The 19384-nt window shown below is 45.7% G+C and overlaps 1 protein-coding gene across 1 annotated transcript in view; it reads right to left on the bottom strand.

Moving 5' to 3' along the window:
- The window catches only part of CIMIP2B (ciliary microtubule inner protein 2B), a 147978-nt gene extending 129700 nt beyond the window's left edge, over positions 1-18278 (bottom strand). The window contains exon 1 of the mRNA XM_085628111.1: positions 18070-18278. Coding sequence (XP_085484237.1) covers positions 18070-18137 — 68 coding nt within the window. The 5' untranslated portion in view covers positions 18138-18278. The remainder of the gene's footprint in view (positions 1-18069) is intronic.
- Between the last annotated feature and the right edge of the window lie 1106 nt (positions 18279-19384).

The raw sequence follows: 19384 nt of genomic DNA, 5'->3' as shown, positions 1-19384 counted from the left end.
CTGTAACAGTCCGATTCTCCCCATTCTGAAAAAGGACACGGATGCTAAGGTCTATCGGTTCATAATTGATTTGAGAGAGGTAAACAAGATCGTGATACCTCAGTACCCAGTGGTTTCCGATATCACGACGTTGCTTACCTTGGTTCCGCCTACGGCGACCATGTTCTCAGTGATTGATTTGAAAAATGCCTTCTTTTCCATTCCCATTCACCCCGATAGTCGATATCTTTTTGGGTTTACTTTAAATAATAGATCTTATCGTTTTTGTAGGATCCCCCAGGGCTACACAGAAAGCCCTAGCATTTACAGTCAGGCTTTGAAACGACAGTTGGATTCTTTTGTTCTGCTCGAGGGGGTCGCCCTCATTCAATATGTCGATGACATCTTGCTGGCGGCTAACACCCTGGAGTTGTGTGAGAAAAGCACGTTATCCTTACTTTCCTTTTTAGCCTCTCACAATCATAAGGTATCTAGGAAGAAATTGCAATTCTGTAGACCAAAGGTGACTTATTTGGGTCACCTTTTGTCTAAGGAGGGGCGTGCACTCACACCGGATCGTATTCAAGTAATTTTGGACACACCGAGACCATCCACGCAGAAGGATGTGCGTGCATTTTTGGGTCTTGTTTCTTTTTGTAGACAGTGGATATTGGGGTTTTCACACATAGCTAAGCCATTGCTAGCTCTCTTGACAAAAGACACGCCTATCCCAATCCCTTGGTCAGATGAGAGTGATGCTGCTTTTCAGCAACTGCGACAGGCCCTTTGTTCAGCACCAGTGTTAGGGACCCCTGATTATGCAAAACCCTTTTCGTTGTATGTGCATGAGAAAGATGGATGTGCATTATCAGTTTTAGTGCAGATGCATTGCGATAAGCAACGCCCTTGTGCATACTTTTCGGCTGTGCTTGATCCTGTCGCCCGAGCATTACCAGGGTGTTTTCGCTCGGTTGCGGCGACAGCTGTGTCAATACGCCAAAGTGAAGGAATTGTGTTATCCCATAAGCTGTTGGTGTTAGTTCCCCATGCTGTTGATGCCCTGCTTAATCAAACAAAGACGCAGCATTTGACCAGTGCCCGTTTAACGGGATATGAGTTGACGCTCTTGGCTCCTCATATTACGTTGAAAAGGTGCGTAACGTTAAACCCGGCCACATTGTTGCCATACCCCGAGACCCAGCCTGAGGCGCGGAAAGCGCATGATTGTATTCTTGTGACTGAGGAACAAACAAAGGGTCGTATTGATCTCCAGGATACGCCCTTTCCAGATGTAGATGGAGAACTGTGGGTGGACGGATCATGCCTGAAGCTACCAGATGGTACGACTTCAGCAGCGTATGCAATTACCACGTTGCAAACGATAGTGGAGACAGCACGCATACCACAGAAGTCAGCTCAAGCAGCGGAACTGATAGCATTAACACGAGCATGTGAGCTCAGTACAGGATTGTGTGTGAATGTTTATACAGATAGCCGCTATGCCTTCGGAGTAGCGCACGACTTCGGCCTACTCTGGAAGGAGAGAGGGTTTTTAACGTCACATGGGGTACAGATAATGCATGGAGAGTTAGTTCACAATCTTTTAACCGCATTGACATACCCAAAGAAAATTGCCATCGTTAAGTGTAGCGCCCATAGGAAAGTAGTTGATAGAGTTGGAGAAGGGAATGCTTTAGCGGACCGAGTGGCACGGGAGACTGCGATGCAGCCCGGTGCTACTGCCATGTACGTAGTAAAGTCACAAGTGGAAAGATGGCATGATGCGAAGGAGGAAGTGCGAGAAATGCAAAGGACAGCTTCTGATAAAGAGCGGGAGCAATGGGCTAGAGAGGGGGAGTTGGATGACGAAGGCTGCTGGAGGAATAAGCAGATGGATAGATGGAAATTACCTACGGCTTTTGTACAACCTATGGTTCAGATGGCACATGGGCTAGCACATGTTGGAGCTTCCGCAATTGTGAAATTGCTTACCCAAGTCTGGGAGCATCCAGAGATTGCTAGCACGGCAAAGAGGGTGGTGCAGACCTGTATGATCTGTCTGAGGTATAACCCAGGAAAGGGTACTCGAACTCCAGCAGGAGGATTTGCGACACCCATTGCACCCTTTGAGGTTCTGCAGATGGATTACATCCAGCTTGAGCGCTGCAACAATTTGAAGTATGTTCTAGTAGTGGTTTGCGCCTTCAGTAAATGGGTTGAGGCGTACCCTACGAAAGACAATACTGCAATGACTACAGCGAAGCTACTGCTGAAAGAGTTTTTCCCTCGATACGGCGTCTGTAGACTTCTGTGGAGTGATAATGGGCCTCACTTTGTAGCGGATGTTATAAAGTATGTCTTGAAGGGCCTAGGCATCACTCAGAAGTTCCACGCCGTGTTTCACCCTCAGTCTGCAGGACTAGTCGAGAAGTATAATGGTACACTGAAGCTTAAGATCGCCAAAATTCAAGCTTCAACGTCTTTGACTTGGCCAGACGCCCTGCCACTGGCGTTACTGTCAAATAGATCAGTGCCGCACTCTCGAACTGGCCTTACGCCATATGAAATCGTATTCGGACGCCCAATGAACATTTGGGGTCCACCAAGGCCAATGATGTACCTTGTGTAATGATGAGCGATTATCTGGCACAGTTAACGGATAACTTGGTTTCTATTCATCAACAGGTCCGAGAGGCGCTCCCTGATCGGTCTACCGGTGAAGGACATGGTCTCCGGCCTGGTGACCATGTCATGGTGAAAGTCTTCGACAGAACGAACAGTTTGGAGCCGAGATGGGTGGGCCCTGAGCAGGTCCTCCTCGCGACGAGGACGGCTGTGCGAGTCTCGAACAGGAAGAATTGGATCCATTCCCTGCACTGTCGAAAGGTACCGCCTGGATTGGTGGAGCCTGCCGTGCTGACCGATCAACGAGAAATCCTGGCAGCAGAGACAGGCCGTGCTGCGGAGCCGAACGTCACTGAGGAGCTCTTTCCGGACCACGCGACTCCTGGAGGAAGGCGATATCATCTTCGACCAAGGAAGTGAGTTTTCCAGTACCGGGACATACTGTCAGAACGGCCCTTGGGTTAGTGAAACGGAGAGCCGATGAGGCAAGGGGGGGGGATCAGCCCTGCATTAGTGTAGTGACACCCGTCTTGGCCCGCTGGTGAAGAAATCAACCGCTGCCCAAGGGGAAGAGTTCTGACAGACCTTTTAGTTTCAGGAAGATATCAGGGTATTGTTCTTTTTGACATGGAGAAGAAGAAAATCTTTTGCGCATCAGGGTTCGTGCTAACAGTAGCTATTGTTGGGATAACCACATGGTTTGTGGAGGAGGTAACTCCTGCTCGGAAAACACTTGTGTTGACGACTCCGGTGCCTGCGGAGCACTACTTTTATACATTGCCGTATCAAGAGTTGAAGCATCGACAGTCTTATTTGAATAACACTTTCATTCAGATGCTGCATCATACCCACGTTGCTACGAATGCTACGAACTGTTGGATATGTGGGATGATGCCAGCGCATCAGAAGAAAGGGGGTACGCCATTTATACCGCTTCCTTTCTCTCATAATGGCTCTTGTAGAGCATGGTACACTTTGTTGTTTGCCACTCGGAAACCGACAGTGGGACGATTGCTTTTCAGGCTTAATAAAGAATGTCATCAGGATAAAAATGGGTATCCGCAAGCGAATGGGACAATTTGGGAGTGGGAAGAGTACCGACCGGACAATGAATCCATTCCCTATATCTTCACGAACACCAGAGACACTGTGGGGAAGGACAAATTCGTGATCCAGGTGGCACAAGCTCAAGCGGACCTGTGTGTCCAGAGTGTGGGTTTTATTCCTGTTGGTGTCAGTGATTGCATCACTGTCTTGAACATTGATGGATTGAATAATAGTACGTTCCTAGCGTCCCATAATACCTACTTTGTGTGTGGAAATAAAGGTTATTACCGTTTGCCGGCTGGGTGGTCTGGGGTATGCTATGTATCATTCCTATTACCTCCTGTATTCCTAGCACCCGCATCTTATCATAAAGATTTGAAATTGTTGAATAATGTGACTGTAAATAGGTATAAACGTACTCTATCGATTGATGATGTGGATCAGACTGATACCAGCTTGCAGCAGTATATTGATTTTAACTTAGGACTGTTTTTCTTTGTTGGAGCCGCTTTGAATAGTAGGAAGATCCGAAGATTAACAAGAGTGGTAGAAGCTGTGACAAATCAAACTGCTGCTGCTCTTGGGAATCTTACGGAAGAGTTGCAAATCACTAGGATTGTTGCATTGCAGAATCGTATGGTATTAGATGTAATGTTAGCTGATCGAGGTGGAGCTTGTAAAATTATTGGAAGTAGCTGCTGTGTGTTCATCCCTGATCATACGCCATCAGTTTATAACGCCATTAATAAGTTGCATAAAATAGCAGCTGAAATCCACACAGAAAACGGCACTTGGTCCTTTTCTGGATGGTTTTGGGCATTGGTTACTGCCTGGGGATGGAAGGTCTTAACTGGTCTCTGTATTATTATAGCAATTCTGTTCCTTTTCTGTATGTGTGTTCAATGTGGACCATTGTTCTGTTCCGTATGCATTTCATTCTGCATCCCAGATAAGAAAGCTATTGCCGATGTTGCTCACCAGAAGCGTTTAGCTAAAGAAGTCGAAGGAATGATGACAATTGACATATATGATGATTATTCTGGTAAACCGGATGTCTTCAGTAAATGCTGAAAGGGTCGTCTGTTGTAAATTGAAACAGCAATGTGATTAAGCATTTACTAAAGACATTAATCCTTTCCCTTCAGATCATGTTTTCTCCGTTATGTTGACCGAAGTTTGGACTCCATTTTGTATTGTCATGCTGCCACGTGTTCACCACGAGAAGAGTCCAACCTCTGTGTTAGTTGCTCTTGTAATCTGCCCAGTAACAGTCTATAAATAGCCCTTTTGTCTATCTGGCGCATGCCCAGACTTGACCACATCTGTTATTAGTTAGCCTTGCTTGACCATGTGTTCGCGGGCTCAAGGAGTGTGTTAGCTCCGCCCACGTATTGATTCAGTATCGAAAATGACCATAAATGGTAATGTTCTTCGGCCTCATGTTGTATCCACCCACTTATGAGCCCCTCTATTGTGTATAAAAGGGGACCATGTATGCAAGTTCTTTGTGCTACTCTATGCAATACTGAAGAGTGTTGTGTGGATTGTAGGACCACCCTTAAGGGTTAATAAATGCTGTTTTTGTACTTTGCAGTTTCCGTGCCAACTTCCTTATAGATTCCGTTACAGGAGAGCGAACCCTTGTGTCTTGCGGGCCTAGCTGGGGCCTGTATTCATCACTCTAATCCAAAATAATCTGCCCTACTCCAGTCCAAAACAATCTGCCCCACTCCAATCCAAAACATTCTGCCCCGTTCCAGTCAGCCCCACTCCAATCCAAAATAATCAGCCCTACTCCAATCCAAAATAATCTGCCTAACTCCAATCTACCCCACTCCAATCCAAAACAATCTGCCACATTCCATTGCAAAACAATACACCCCACTCCGATCCAATCCACCTCACAGCAATCTAATCCACTTCACCCCAATGCAATCCCCCCCACTCCAATCCACCCAACCCCACCCCAGTCTACCCCACCCCCCTTCCAATCCAACTCAATCCAATCCACCCCTCCTACTCCTATCCAGTTCACCCCATCCGAAACCATCTCAATCCAATCTGCCCCACTGAATCTAATCCACCTCACTCCAATCTAATCCACCCCACTGCAATCTAATCAACTCCAATCCATCCACCCCAATCTAATCCAGCCCACTCCACTCCAATCAGCCCCACCCCACCCCATTTCAGTACACCCCACCCCACTCCAATCTAATCCACCCCAATCCACTGCAGTCCAATACACCCCACTCTACTTAAATCCACCCCACTCTATCCCAATCCAATCCACCTCACGCCAGTTCAGTCCACCCCACTCAATCCAATCCATCCAGCCTACCACACTCCAATCCACCCCAATCCAATCTACCCCACTCCAGTCCAATTGAATTCAACCCCTCCACTCCACTCTAATGGAGTCCACTCCAACCCACTCTACTCTAATCCATTCCACCCCACCCCAATCTAATCCACCCCAATCCAATCCACCTCACCCACTTTCAATCCATCCCACTCCACCCCATTCAGTCCACCCACTATAATCCACCTCACTCTTTTAAATACAACCCACTCTACCCCAATACAATCTACCCCAGTCTACTCCAATCAAATTCACCCCACTACCTGAATCCACTCCAACCCACTGCCCTCTATTCCACCCCACTCCACTCTACCCCACTCCATTCTACACCACTACATTATATGCCACTCAACTCTATGACACTGCATTCTATGACACTCCCTGCCACTGAACCACTGAACACTACTCCCGTGTACTGAACTCTACACCACTCTACTCCCACTCCTCCACTCTACTCCAACAAACTCAGTCTACAACACTCTACTGCCACTCCTCCACTCTACTCCAACAAACTCAGTCTATAACACTCTACTCCCCATACTGCACTCTACTCCAACAAACTCAGCCTACAACACTCTACTCCCCATACTCCACTCTACTCCAACAAACTCAGCCTACAACACTCTACTCCCACTCCTCCACTCTACTCCAACAAACTCAGTCTACAACACTCTACTCCCCACTCTACCCCACTCCACTCTACCCCACTCCACTCTACCCCACTCCACCCCACTCCACTCTACCCCACTCCACTCTACCCCACTCCACTCTACCCCACTCCATTCTACACCACTACATTATATGCCACTCAACTCTATGACACTGCACTGTACGACACTCCCTGCCACTGAACCACTCAACACTACTCCCTTCTACTGAACTCTACAACACTCTACTCCCACTCCTCCACTCTACTCCAACAAACTCAGTCTACAACACTCTACTGCCACTCCTCCACTCTACTCCAACAAACTCAGTCTACAACACTCTACTCCCCATACTGCACTCTACTCCAACAAACTCAGTCTACAACACTCTACTCCCCATACTCCACTCTACTCCAACACACTCAGCCTACAACACTCTACTCCCACTCCTCCACTCTACTCCAACAAACTCAGTCTACAACACTCTACTCCCCATACTGCACTCTACTCCAACAAACTCAGTCTACAACACTCTACTCCCCATACTCCACTCTACTCCAACACACTCAGCCTACAACACTCTACTCCCACTCCTCCACTCTACTCCAACAAACTCAGTCTACAACACTCTACTCCCCATACTGCACTCTACTCCAACAAACTCAGTCTACAACACTCTACTCCCCATACTGCACTCTACTCCAACAAACTCAGCCTACAACACTCTACTCCCACTCCTCCACTCTACTCCAACAAACTCAGTCTACAACACTCTACTCCCACTCTTCCACTCTACTCCAACGAACTCAGTCTACAACACTCTACTGCCACTCCTCCACTCTACTCCAACAAACTCAGTCTACAACACTCTACTCCCCATACTGCACTCTACTCCAACAAACTCAGTCTACAACACTCTACTCCCAATACTGCACTCTACTCCAACAAACTCAGCCTACAACACTCTACTCCCACTCCTCCACTCTACTCCAACAAACTCAGCCTACAACACTCTACTCCCCATACTCCACGCTACTCCAACAAACTCAGTCTACAACACTCTACTCCCCATACTCCACTCTAGGACACTCCCTGCCACTGAACCACTGAACACTACTCCCGTGTACTGAACTCTACAACACTCTACTCCCCATACTGCACTCTACTCCAACAAACTCAGTCTACAACACTCTACTCCCCATACTGCACTCTACTCCAACAAACTCAGTCTACAACACTCTACTCCCCATACTGCACTCTACTCCAACAAACTCAGTCTACAACACTCTACTCCCCATACTGCACTCTACTCCAACAAACTCAGTCTATAACACTCTACTCCCCATACTGCACTCTACTCCAACAAACTCAGTCTACAACACTCTACTCCCCATACTGCACTCTACTCCAACAAACTCAGCCTACAACACTCTACTCCCACTCCTCCACTCTACTCCAACAAACTCAGTCTACAACACTCTACTCCCACTCCTCCACTTTACTCCAACAAACTCAGTCTACAACACTCTACTCCCACTCCTCCACTCTACTCCAACAAACTCAGCCTACAACACTCTACTCCCCATACTCCACTCTAGGACACTCCCTGCCACTGAACCACTGAACACTACTCCCGTGTACTGAACTCTACAACACTCTACTCCCCATACTCCACTCTACTCCAACAAACTCAGTCTACAACACTCTACTCCCCATACTGCACTCTACTCCAACAAACCCAGTCTACAACACTCTACTCCCCATACTGCACTCTACTCCAACAAACTCAGCCTACAACACTCTACTCCCCATACTCCACTCTACTCCAACAAACTCAGCCTACAACACTCTACTCCCCATACTCCACTCTACTCCAACAAACTCAGTCTATAACACTCTACTCCCCATACTGCACTCTACTCCAACAAACTCAGTCTACAACACTCTACTCCCCATACACCACTCTACTCCAACAAACTCAGCCTACAACACTCTACTCCCCATACTCCACTCTAGGACTCTTCAGGCCACTAACGTTTAGCCATGCTGAAAAGCAGCCACTCTGGTGTACATACAACATGGCAAAAAAAAACATTGTCAAAGCCAAAAGCTTGTGCATAGGCAAGAAGACCTATTGGCTTTGCCAATGCTTGTTTGTTCTTGGAGGCTTTTCAAAGCTGGTATCCAGTATGGGGGTGTGAAAACAACCCAGGACATTGGCACCAGTCTCAGCAGTCTTGTTTTTAGGAAGAGGGGGTTTGGTGGGAGGGAGCAGATTTGCCTTCTATGTAGTTCTGAACCCAACGCCCCGCCCCCTCCAAAGCCACGCCCCCTCCTCACACAGTGATTTTTTTCTTAAGGTTGGTAGGTCTGCATTTGCAAGTCACCTTCGAATATTGAATGGGTGCATTTGTCATTATGCGATCCGGGTAAGCTTATTTGTCCAAAAGGAACAGATTGCGTTTGATTTGTTCAGATCGAGATTTTGGGGACAAGTAGTGTATTGGTAGTTTTGAAATATGTAAGCAGTTTTAGGGAGTAGAATCATTTTGTCAGGGCGGGAAATCCTACTTAATACATTAATAGTTAATCTGTTCTAGTTCTCTGTGTAACTTTGCACCCCCACCTCATAGGTGTGTCATGCTTAGCTGCCAGCATACGTTTTGATGCATTTTAGCACATATAAGTACAACTGTCACACAGCCTGCTGGAGAGGGCAGCCATTTTTTACTACAAATGTTGCTGCTAAAAGCAAAGACACATGTATAACTGTGTACGGTAACTGTATTGCTGCTTGTCATGAATCATTTTTGTTGTTGTAACATTTTATTAAAGAAGACTTGTAATATTGACATGTGGAGCATGACTCGTTCATATGATAACAGTTTCCATCGCATTTAACCTTAGCATAGGCACATCTTACATCAGACATACATTGTATAGTTACAGTGAATAAATAGTATTTTAATTCTGCTTGTCATGCATCATTTAAAAAAAATAAAAGGCTGATTTGGGAGCGAATAATTAAGACATCGTTGTCTGCTGGGTTTTACATCCTGATCTAGCAGCGTGCTCTAAATATTCACTAGTGCTATATTCAAATTGAACTTTGTGATTTCAAACGTTCTGCTTCAGTGTATAGGTCATAGAATTCTTTGACCTATCGCATTTTTAAGATATCATATTGTGAGGTCTACACAGCAGATGCGATATCCCAGTGAACTACACGCCATTAATTGTGACTAATCCTCCAGGTAAAAGGCTTCTCCCGGTCCACCCAGCTTATATTTCTATGGCCAGGGTTATTTGTTGTACATAGGGTGTCATCTGTATAGTGCTTGCCAAACTCTGTTTGCTGTTATCACCAAAATACCGCACATAGAAGTTTCAATTCGGATTGTGGAAATCTAAATGCCTATTTCTTTAAATTACACTTGTTTTAAGTTACTGACAACACCTATTTGGCGCCAGGAGGCGTATAAATTGAGAGGACACTCCCGGCCGAGCGGGTGTTTTGTTGGAAATAATTTAGGATCCTACCTGCCTGGCGTGTCCACTGCTGCTTTGTGCTCCTGCTGCCCTGAGGGTCCATCCCCGCCGCCGCGTTCCTTTTCATCGGCGCAGCCGCAGAGCGGGAGGGACTACCAACCCCACGATCCCTTGCGGCAGGAAGCCGTTACTGACAACACCTATTTGGCGCCAGGAGGCGTATAAATTGAGAGGACACTCCCCGCGACGTGGGACCGCGCGCGGGCGGCGCCGGGCTAAGCCCGGGCAAAGGGCGGGCCCTCTGTAGCCCTCAGGAGCCGAAGGAGGCCGGGCTGGGCTCACCTCCTTGATATTTGTTCGTGCTGTTCTCAAAGTACTTTGGTTTGTTACATAGTGTTGGACTGTGATTATATCCTTATATTTTCATTGCACGTGTTCCTATAGTGGTGTATTGTAACAAGTTATATTGATATTATATTGATATGGCTGATTGCGTTAATAGGGGTACACTTGATGGTTATTTATTCAAAGTTGCCACGAGTTCAGATCATGAGGCTACACTTGCTGAATTAAGAGCGAGGCGTCGTAATTCTATTGAATTGATTAAAAGCACGCCTCCACTTACGACCCACCAGTACGTGGCAACTTCCCCAGACGTGAGCGGGTATTCTCCTAAAGATACTCCACCCCCTTCTGGTAATAATGACTCCACCGTACTGTCACAAAATGTACATTTTGTTGAGACATTGATCGGTGTACCCCCAATTGTTTTAACTACATTCCCTAGTCAAACTGCCGAGCCAGTTGTTTCTAATGGGTCATTATTGCAAGCTAGTAAGTCCCCACCCCACAAGGCTAACCCATCTAGGCAATTTAAATCTACGGGCCCACTGCCTAATAAACGGAGAAAGATAGATTCTGATTTGTTAAGGAATAGAAAAACAAAACGTAGCCGCAATTCTGGTATGGCACTCACTGACAAAGAACCTACACACTGTACAGTCAATTTATCTCCTCCAGGTAAGCTTACATCCTGTCTTTTAAACGACATAAGTGTTAAAGAGTTAATGGGTAATATAGACCAGATATTGAAATCTCTGTTGATACCCGTTGTTGAGAGTTTAAAAACAATTGAAAAAAGGCTGGAGAAAGTGGAACTCCTAATGAGTAGCAAAATGGAATCAACTGCGGGTTCTTGTAAATCACATATAGCGCCTTTTGTTGATCCAGGTTCTGCTGAAGCACCCTATATTGCTCCTCCTTGTGAGATCAATTCTCAAACTCACCCGAGTACCAGCAAGATAACCTGCACTAATGCAGGTGGAACTATAATTTCCAACCTAATGCAACCCATCATTTCAAATAATACCAGTGATCACTTGGGAGATAATGTTCTGTCACAAAAAGGCCCAACGACCGACAGGAAAGGTCATAAGCTAGCTCCTATTACTAAACTACGTGGAGCTTCTTTTATTAACCTGCCACCAGAAGCTGTCCCCCTTGTGGTAGTCCTTGCGGGTGTTCCCACTCTAAAAGATGGCACAACAGAGGGACATTTACAGTTAAAAAACAAGGTGATCCACTGGCTTGCCCAGAACCGCCCTCTTCCCTCATATATCAATGGGGAAATCCTACATGTTCGGCGTTTACCCTGGCTGGGAAATATACAAAAAAATATAGATGGAGATATCATTTTAATTAACTTTAGGGACCCTAGAGCTGTCAGTCATATCCTTAATTGGCATACTAACTACACGAGGTCTTTTATCACTACTTGGGAACTAACTTATTTCTATCCTAGAAATGAGATAGTTTCCAATATTAACATTGGGGCTCCACTTTCTAATCAATCCAACCCTCCTATTCCGCTTAGAAATTGTTATGAGGTATTAGCAAATCTCGAAGACGTGGACTGACTTAATAGCCCTAGGGCTCCCCCCTTGGCCCTTGGAAAGCCATCTTTTGATACACTTTTAGCTTCTAGTGACCCAAGTAAGCCAGTATCACAAGCAAGCACAGATACCTTTAACGGTTATTCCCCTGCTCCAGACATTTTACCATCTGTTGATAGTTTGGCTGGTCCCAAGGCTATCACGGGGAACCTATTCTCCTGGAATATTGCTGGATTGTCCTCTAAATTGGATTCTGAGGATTGGATATCTTTTGTTAGTCGTTTTGATTTGTGCATATTCCAGGAGACTTGGCTATGTGAACCACTGTTTGTACAGGGATATTTGAATTACTCGGTGCCTGCACTAAAAGAACTTAGGGGAAGACCAATGGGGGGATTAACTATATGGGTCCGTCAGAATTTAAAACTATCTATTAAAGTCGTAGAAACTAATAATCGAGATATCCAACTAATTAAAGTGAACCTAGAAAACCTAGGTATGTTGGATATTTACAACATCTACGTTCGGAGTAGTAGGGGGGGGAGCTCAGAGACTCTAGCAGCTTTGAGCAGTCTTCTTGATACCCACTCTCCAAACAATAACATTGTCATTGCGGGCGATTTTAACAGAACATTTGAGCCATTAGTCAATGAAGACAATCTTTTTGGGGAGGAAGAGGATTGTCAATGGGGAGTTCCTAAATTAGAGCTTAATGTGGTTGTGCGCTGGACCAATGATGTCATTGCCTTAAATTCCCTCTGTTACGAGAAGGGCTTAAGAGCTCTGAATGGAAGGACTAGTAGTGACAGGAACGGGGCCAGTACATTTGATAATGGGCGTTATAGTAGTCGAATTGACTACGTTTTATGTAGCCTTAGATTGTGGCCCTCGATATGCGACATGGAGGTTGTCGGGAGAATCGAGAGTGATCATAATCCCTTGTGTACAACACATAAATGGTGGTCCCCTACCAACCGGCCCGTTGGCTCTTCTGAGTTGGTTCCTCCTCCGATCGTTTTGAGCAATGACTTAAGTAGATTAAAGTGGGAAAAGATAGCAACTAATCACCAAGTTATTGCTGATATATCTGACCAGGTCGATCAGGCAATACTGGCAATTGAGCTTTCTAACTCACTTGATACTGGCTTAGATAAGGTAGAAGGAATACATAATACTCTCTTCTGCACAATTAAAGATTACTTTCTAAAACCGGTAAAAAATAATGGAGCTAGAGCCCCTAAGCCCGCCAAGTGGTACAACAAACAGTGTAGAGAAGCACGTCTAACATTGGGTAATGCCATTAAGGACGGTCAACCCTCAGTAATCCAATCAGCTAGAAGGGATTACAAAATTAGCATATCCAAGGCTAAGAAAGTATGGGACGAACACCATTGGTCTGAGCTAAGGGTAGCCAGTAACAAAAGGGACTCTCGGTTGTTTTGGCACATTGTTAGGTGGGGAAAATCTGGTTTTCCAGAAACCCCATACAATAATGTGCCTGAGGAAGAATGGGTAACATTCTTCAGAGAGCAGTATGCTGACCCAAATAGATCCAGTTCGGGGCTAGAAATTAGAGCAGAACAACTCCAGGAAACTTTTTTCAGTATCCCTGAGATTATGAAGGCCCTTGGCTCAGTGGCATGTGGACGTGCTCCTGGCCTTGATGGAGTGCCAGCGGATTTATTTATTAATGACAAAGAACGCTGGAGTAAGTACATTCACCTCCTTTTGAATGCCATTGCTCTGGGCGCATCGGTACCCACATCCTGGCAGGGTGCAGTAATTATACCTATTTTTAAGAAAGGTGACCGGTCCCAGCCGGGTAACTATAGGCCAATAAGCCTTATAGATACTATCCAAAAAGTTGTGGGACGCGTGATCGTCAATAGGCTCCTGGACTGGACGGAGGAGTTTAATGCTCTTTCACCCTTTCAGGCAGGTTTCCGTCGCTCCACTAGCACGGTAGATCAGGTCTTCCGATTTACACTGTTACAGTGGAAGACCGTAGTGTTGGGCGAGGGAAGCTTGTACGCGGCTTTTGTTGATCTAAGGGCTGCTTTTGATCTTGTCCCTCGTTCTATGCTATGGTCGGTCCTCAAGAAGCAGGGACTCCCAAACGAATTATTATCCCTCATAATGAGACTCCACGAATCTAATTATGCTAGAATTCAGTGGGGGGGGATGGGTTCGGTAACCGCGGACTTTCCTGTCGAAAGGGGAGTTCGTCAGGGTTGCTCGATGGCTCCCGTGCTCTTCACACTGTACATTAACGATGTAGTGGCCGTATGCTTTCAGCACAAGTGGATGCCCCTTTTTTAGCAGGGATTAAAATCCCTATTTTAATGTTTGCAGATGACACGCTCATCCTATCGAAAACTCCTAGCGGTCTACAGCATGCCTTGTCCATTTTTGATCAATTCTGTGGGGAGTATGGCTTAGAGGTTAACACAGCCAAAACTAAACTTATGATTTTTAATCCCCATCGAAGCTTCAAATCTAAAATTACTTTGAACAATCGCCCGCTAGAGGTAGTGAAAACTTTTACATACCTAGGTATACATATATCTAAAGAGAAGAGCTGGCGGCACCACATTGATCTTGCAACACTTAGACATAGGCAATTGTCTGTTGCTTTCTGCACAGAGCACAGAAAATCCTTAACCAAACCTGTTAAACCTGCCCTGCAGATTTATGAAGCAAAGGCTATCGGCTCTGCGCTTTACGGCGCCGAGCTTTGGGGCTTTGAAAAGGTGGCTGCACTTCAATCCTCGGAGAATACATTTCTCAGGGCTATAACTGGTGTCCCTAAAAGCACCCCATTATTGCCCCTAAAATATGATTTGGGTAGAAGAGCAGTCACAGATTTAGTTAAGTTACGCCCGATTATTTATTGGCATAGGCTTTGGACTACTCCTGTACTTAATCATTATGCCGCGGGTTTTTTTAGATATCATAAGATCTGATGTATACCACAAAATTGGATGGCTGAAATCACTAAAGATATCCCTTATTGAGCTTGGTATGTGCCCACTCTGGGAAGACCCTGCGAGAGCAATCTTCCCGTCTAAAAGTACTTTAAAGAGCGCTTACTGGGAGATGGTTGCCTCCCGACATTGGAGAAGCTCTAGTGCTGGTTCAATGTCTGGTGAATTCTTGGAGGCTAAAATGTATCCCTGTTTAGAACCTTATTGGGACACTATAACCAGGCCAGGTGATAGGAAGCTCCTCTTCCAACTTCGAGCAGGTTCACTTCCCCTCAAATTTTTGACAGCCAAGTGGGAAGGTGGATCTTGTGACATCTGCCCTGTTTGTGGTATTACCAAAGAAACCATCGGTCATTTTTTATTTTCTTGTAAACCCTATGCGGTACCAAGGCGTATCTGGTTGTCCCCAATGTGCAAAAATTTTGGGACAGATAGTAGCACTGTGGCCCTGCGTATTATATGCACTAGCACTCTGACATGGGTTTCAGTAGCCACCGCAAAGTACGTAGGTTGGGCGTGGTCAATTAGAAGGAGATTGCTAGTTATTTAACTACTCTCTTAATTATGGCGGAGACTGCTAGCTATTTGACTATTCTCTGCCATGTTTTATTCTCGTGTTTTTATCTGTATGCCATTTTTTAGACCATTTTAACTTATGTATTTTAACATTTTCCTCCTTACCAATTTAAACAGAACAGTACACGCATATAGGATTAATAATCTGAGTTACCAATTTAAACAGAACAGTATACGCACACAGGATTAATAATCTGAGTCAAAAATCTTTTTTGAAGTGTGCTTTGCACTTTGCTGCCAATGATTGAAATTTAATTTTGTTTTAAAAATTGTTGTATGTATTTGTCTCATATTGTATTTTGTTCTTGCTTTTATGAATGAAATTCGAATAAAGCATACTTTGACAGTTGACAGTTAATTTCCTGACAGTAGTACATATCGGATGACAACAGCTGTCCCAGCTTTAACACAAATTGTGAATGGTAGTTTGCAGAACCTCAGATATAAAACTACCATACAGAAATATACGTGAAACAAATAATGTACTTGTATCACGACTCACTTGGGAGGGGGGGGGGGGGGCTCAGTGAGGAGGTGAGCGTTGGGCTGTGATTAGCTTGTGTTATCTTCATTTTATGTGCCTGTCCTGTCATCTGCAGGAGCCGCGCTTGGTTAGTGTGCTGTGGAAGCAACTCCGAGAGATGCCGCATAGCACAGGGCCTAGGCTCTATGCGGAAAAGCCGGTGCCCTGCAACCTGCATCCGACAAGAGGGTTTCCAAGTCACTCCATGCTGTCATTTAAAAATAAGTGCATTTTATGAGTTATACTCTTCAATGGACACAATGAACAAACACACCTGACTCCAATGACGTATCAAAGGAAAGGAGTAATCTGCCACCCCTAGGGAGGGTTCACTACTGGCACAGGCTGCCTAACTGTGTCTGCTTGAAACCGGCCGTTGGCATAATATCTGTTATGCTTAGCTTTGTCTCAATATCTTAAGAGACACACTACACTACCCTGGTACCCTACTGGGAGAGACGTAAACAGGGACCTCGTGTACGCTGACTGCATGAGCGGTACTTCTGATAGCAGCATTTACGGGGCACCAAAGCCTTTTTTCTCTTTTTATATAACACAACATTTTTATGCACTCTGCTTCTTGTGCTGAGCGTGACTCAATGCGTCAGAAAGGCACACTTTGTGAAGCTGCACGAAATGGGCACAGAATGCCAGGAATGGAAATATGAGTTTTGGAGGTGTATGAGAATAGCGCATCTGACACATATATCTGAAATGCAGTTCAAAAGCATCTCTCTAGTGTCCCCGTTTTATACAGCCCCCCTTTAAATAACAGTTGCCATGTTCGGTGAGGGGCGTGTGACGCAGCACCGCTGCCCCTGGTCACATGAGACCTGAAAGGGAACCCGCAGGTCTCCCAGGGGCCACGCGCCGAGCTCACGTTGCTCACGCCGGGGCCGGTCACCATGGCAACGCTGTCACCTCCCGGGACGCCTAGAAGCAGACAGTGAGGTGCTGACAGGCCGGGGGCATGCTGGACTGGGCCTGCCCGCAGCCATGACAGGGGCAGGAAGGTTCAGATGGGGCTGCCTTATTACTGCAGCCTCCTGCACCAGCCCACACTCCTCCCGGACAGCCCTGCTGCTCCCCTCTCACTTCCGGCCCTGGCTTGGCTTCCTCGCCCGGTTTGCGTGGGATACGATGTGACGGTCCAGAGTCAGTGAAGGCAGGATTGGGGGAAGTAAGGAGCGTGCAAAGTATTAAAACTTATCCAGAACCTCGCAGACCTTTCCTCTGCCCAGTATTTCGGTTTTCCGCCAGAATAGTTCCCTGAAACCAAGTGAGTTTTATTGAAACGCTAGACAAACTCTCCTGAATAAACCGGTGCCCTGTGATCCGCATTGGCTGCGAGCATACGTGGCACACAATAACACACGCCTCACACTCGGACACAGCCGGGCACTCGTTATACCTGCTGTGCCAGTGACGTTTCCAAGTGTGTTTGACCCCAGCACCTTTGTCATCGCTGTAGCAACCGCTCCAGTAACAGTGGCCTCCGTTGAGCACATTCCTGCACACGCACTGTCTGCAGCGCGAAGACCGATCAAACACAAGTGCACTTTTCACCATCAATGGCCGCCGCCCCTAAATTAGATGTCTGAGGGCAAGAGGGCCCCTCCATTGAAGAGCAGCCCCCCACACACCCCAGACAGTTTGCATCTTCGCTTTCTGTGCTGTACTATCTCTTAAAGACGCCCCTCCCTGCCTTAAGCAGGTTTGTTTCTGTTGCTAGGATATAGCGCGAGCATGCTTCGACTGCTGTATCACAGCGCTTTAGCTATAAAGATGTAGCTAGAGTGAAAAGCTGGGTAAGGGGCGAGAGACACACAGCTGTGACAGGGCAGGCTGACACAAAGTTACATCACTGTGCGGTACCAACGCTTTGACCAACTCTTTGTAAAGTAGGCAGGATGGGAGAAGAACTTCCCGAAGTGTCTGCACTTACCCTGGGATGTAGTGCGGGTCTGGGGTCATCAGCGTGGGGCTGATCTTGGGGGCAAAGTCGGTTGCCATGCTGCGGGATGTGGGAGTCCTCTCCCTCTCTGAAGGTGTCTCCTGCCCTCCCTGCCTGCCTGTGTTGTGCCTGGGCAGGGAGAGGTCTGTTGCTAGTGCGCCCAGCACCGCGCCACGGTTTCTGTTTGCACAGAAGTGAGCTCCGGCCCCAGGGCTGAGGGGAGGAGCCTCGCCTCGTGGGGAGGAGTCACCTGTCTGCTCCCGGGGACCCTAGAGTCCTCGCAGGGTGACCACGGGCACGGGACCACCGGGGAACGCGAGGAGCTGCTATCTATCCATCTATGCAAATCTGTCTATCTATGCACTTCTATCTATCTATCTATCTATGCAAATCCATCTATGCCCTTCTATCTATCTATCTATGCAAATCTGTCTATCTATGCAAGTCTATCTATCTATGCAAATCTGTCTATCTATGCAAGTCTAGCTATCTATCTACGCAAATCTGTCTATCTATGCAAGTCTAGCTATCTATGCAAATCTTTCTATCTATGCAAGTCTATCTATCTATCTATGCAAATCTGTCTATCTATGCAAGTCTATCTATCCATCTATCTTTGCAAATCTGTCTATCTTTGCAAGTCTATCTACCTATGCAAATCTGTATATACATGCACGTCTATCTGTCTATCTATCTATGCAAGTATGTCTATATATGCGAGTTTATCTATCAATGCAAGTCTATCCATGCAAGCCTAGCTATCTATGCAAGTCTATCTATCTATATACCTATCTATGCAAGTCTATCTATGCAAACCTGTCTATCTATCTATCTATCTATCTATCTATCTATCTATCTATCTATCTATCTATCTATCTATCTATCTATCTATCTATCTATCTATCTATCTATCTATCTATCTATCTATCTATCTGTCTGTCTGTCTGTCTGTCTGTCTGTCTGTCTGTCTGTCTGTCTGTCTAATAATAATAATAACATAGATAATAATATAGAAGTATATTCAAAATAATAATAATAGAAATAATGATAATATTGAGTGTCCACTCTAATCATGCTAATAAATAATACAAATATAGTACAGAATTGTATTATTATTAGTTTCATGCTAAATATTATAATTACAATAAACCATTTTTATTTTAGTAAATACTACTACTACTAATATAAATAATAACAATAAAAATATTACATGCCCATATTAACCCTTTTTTGTGCCGAGGTTGTAACACCTACTTCCTCCGCCACATCGGCCGTGTGCGGTGGACGTAAAGTCCAGGGAATCCCT

The sequence above is a fragment of the Triturus cristatus genome, chromosome 2_1 (assembly GCF_964204655.1).
Source record: "Triturus cristatus chromosome 2_1, aTriCri1.1, whole genome shotgun sequence".
NCBI classification, from domain to species: domain Eukaryota; kingdom Metazoa; phylum Chordata; class Amphibia; order Caudata; family Salamandridae; genus Triturus; species Triturus cristatus.
Note: the sequence above shows the minus strand (reverse complement) of the source record. Positions and strands in the feature narration are given on the sequence as shown.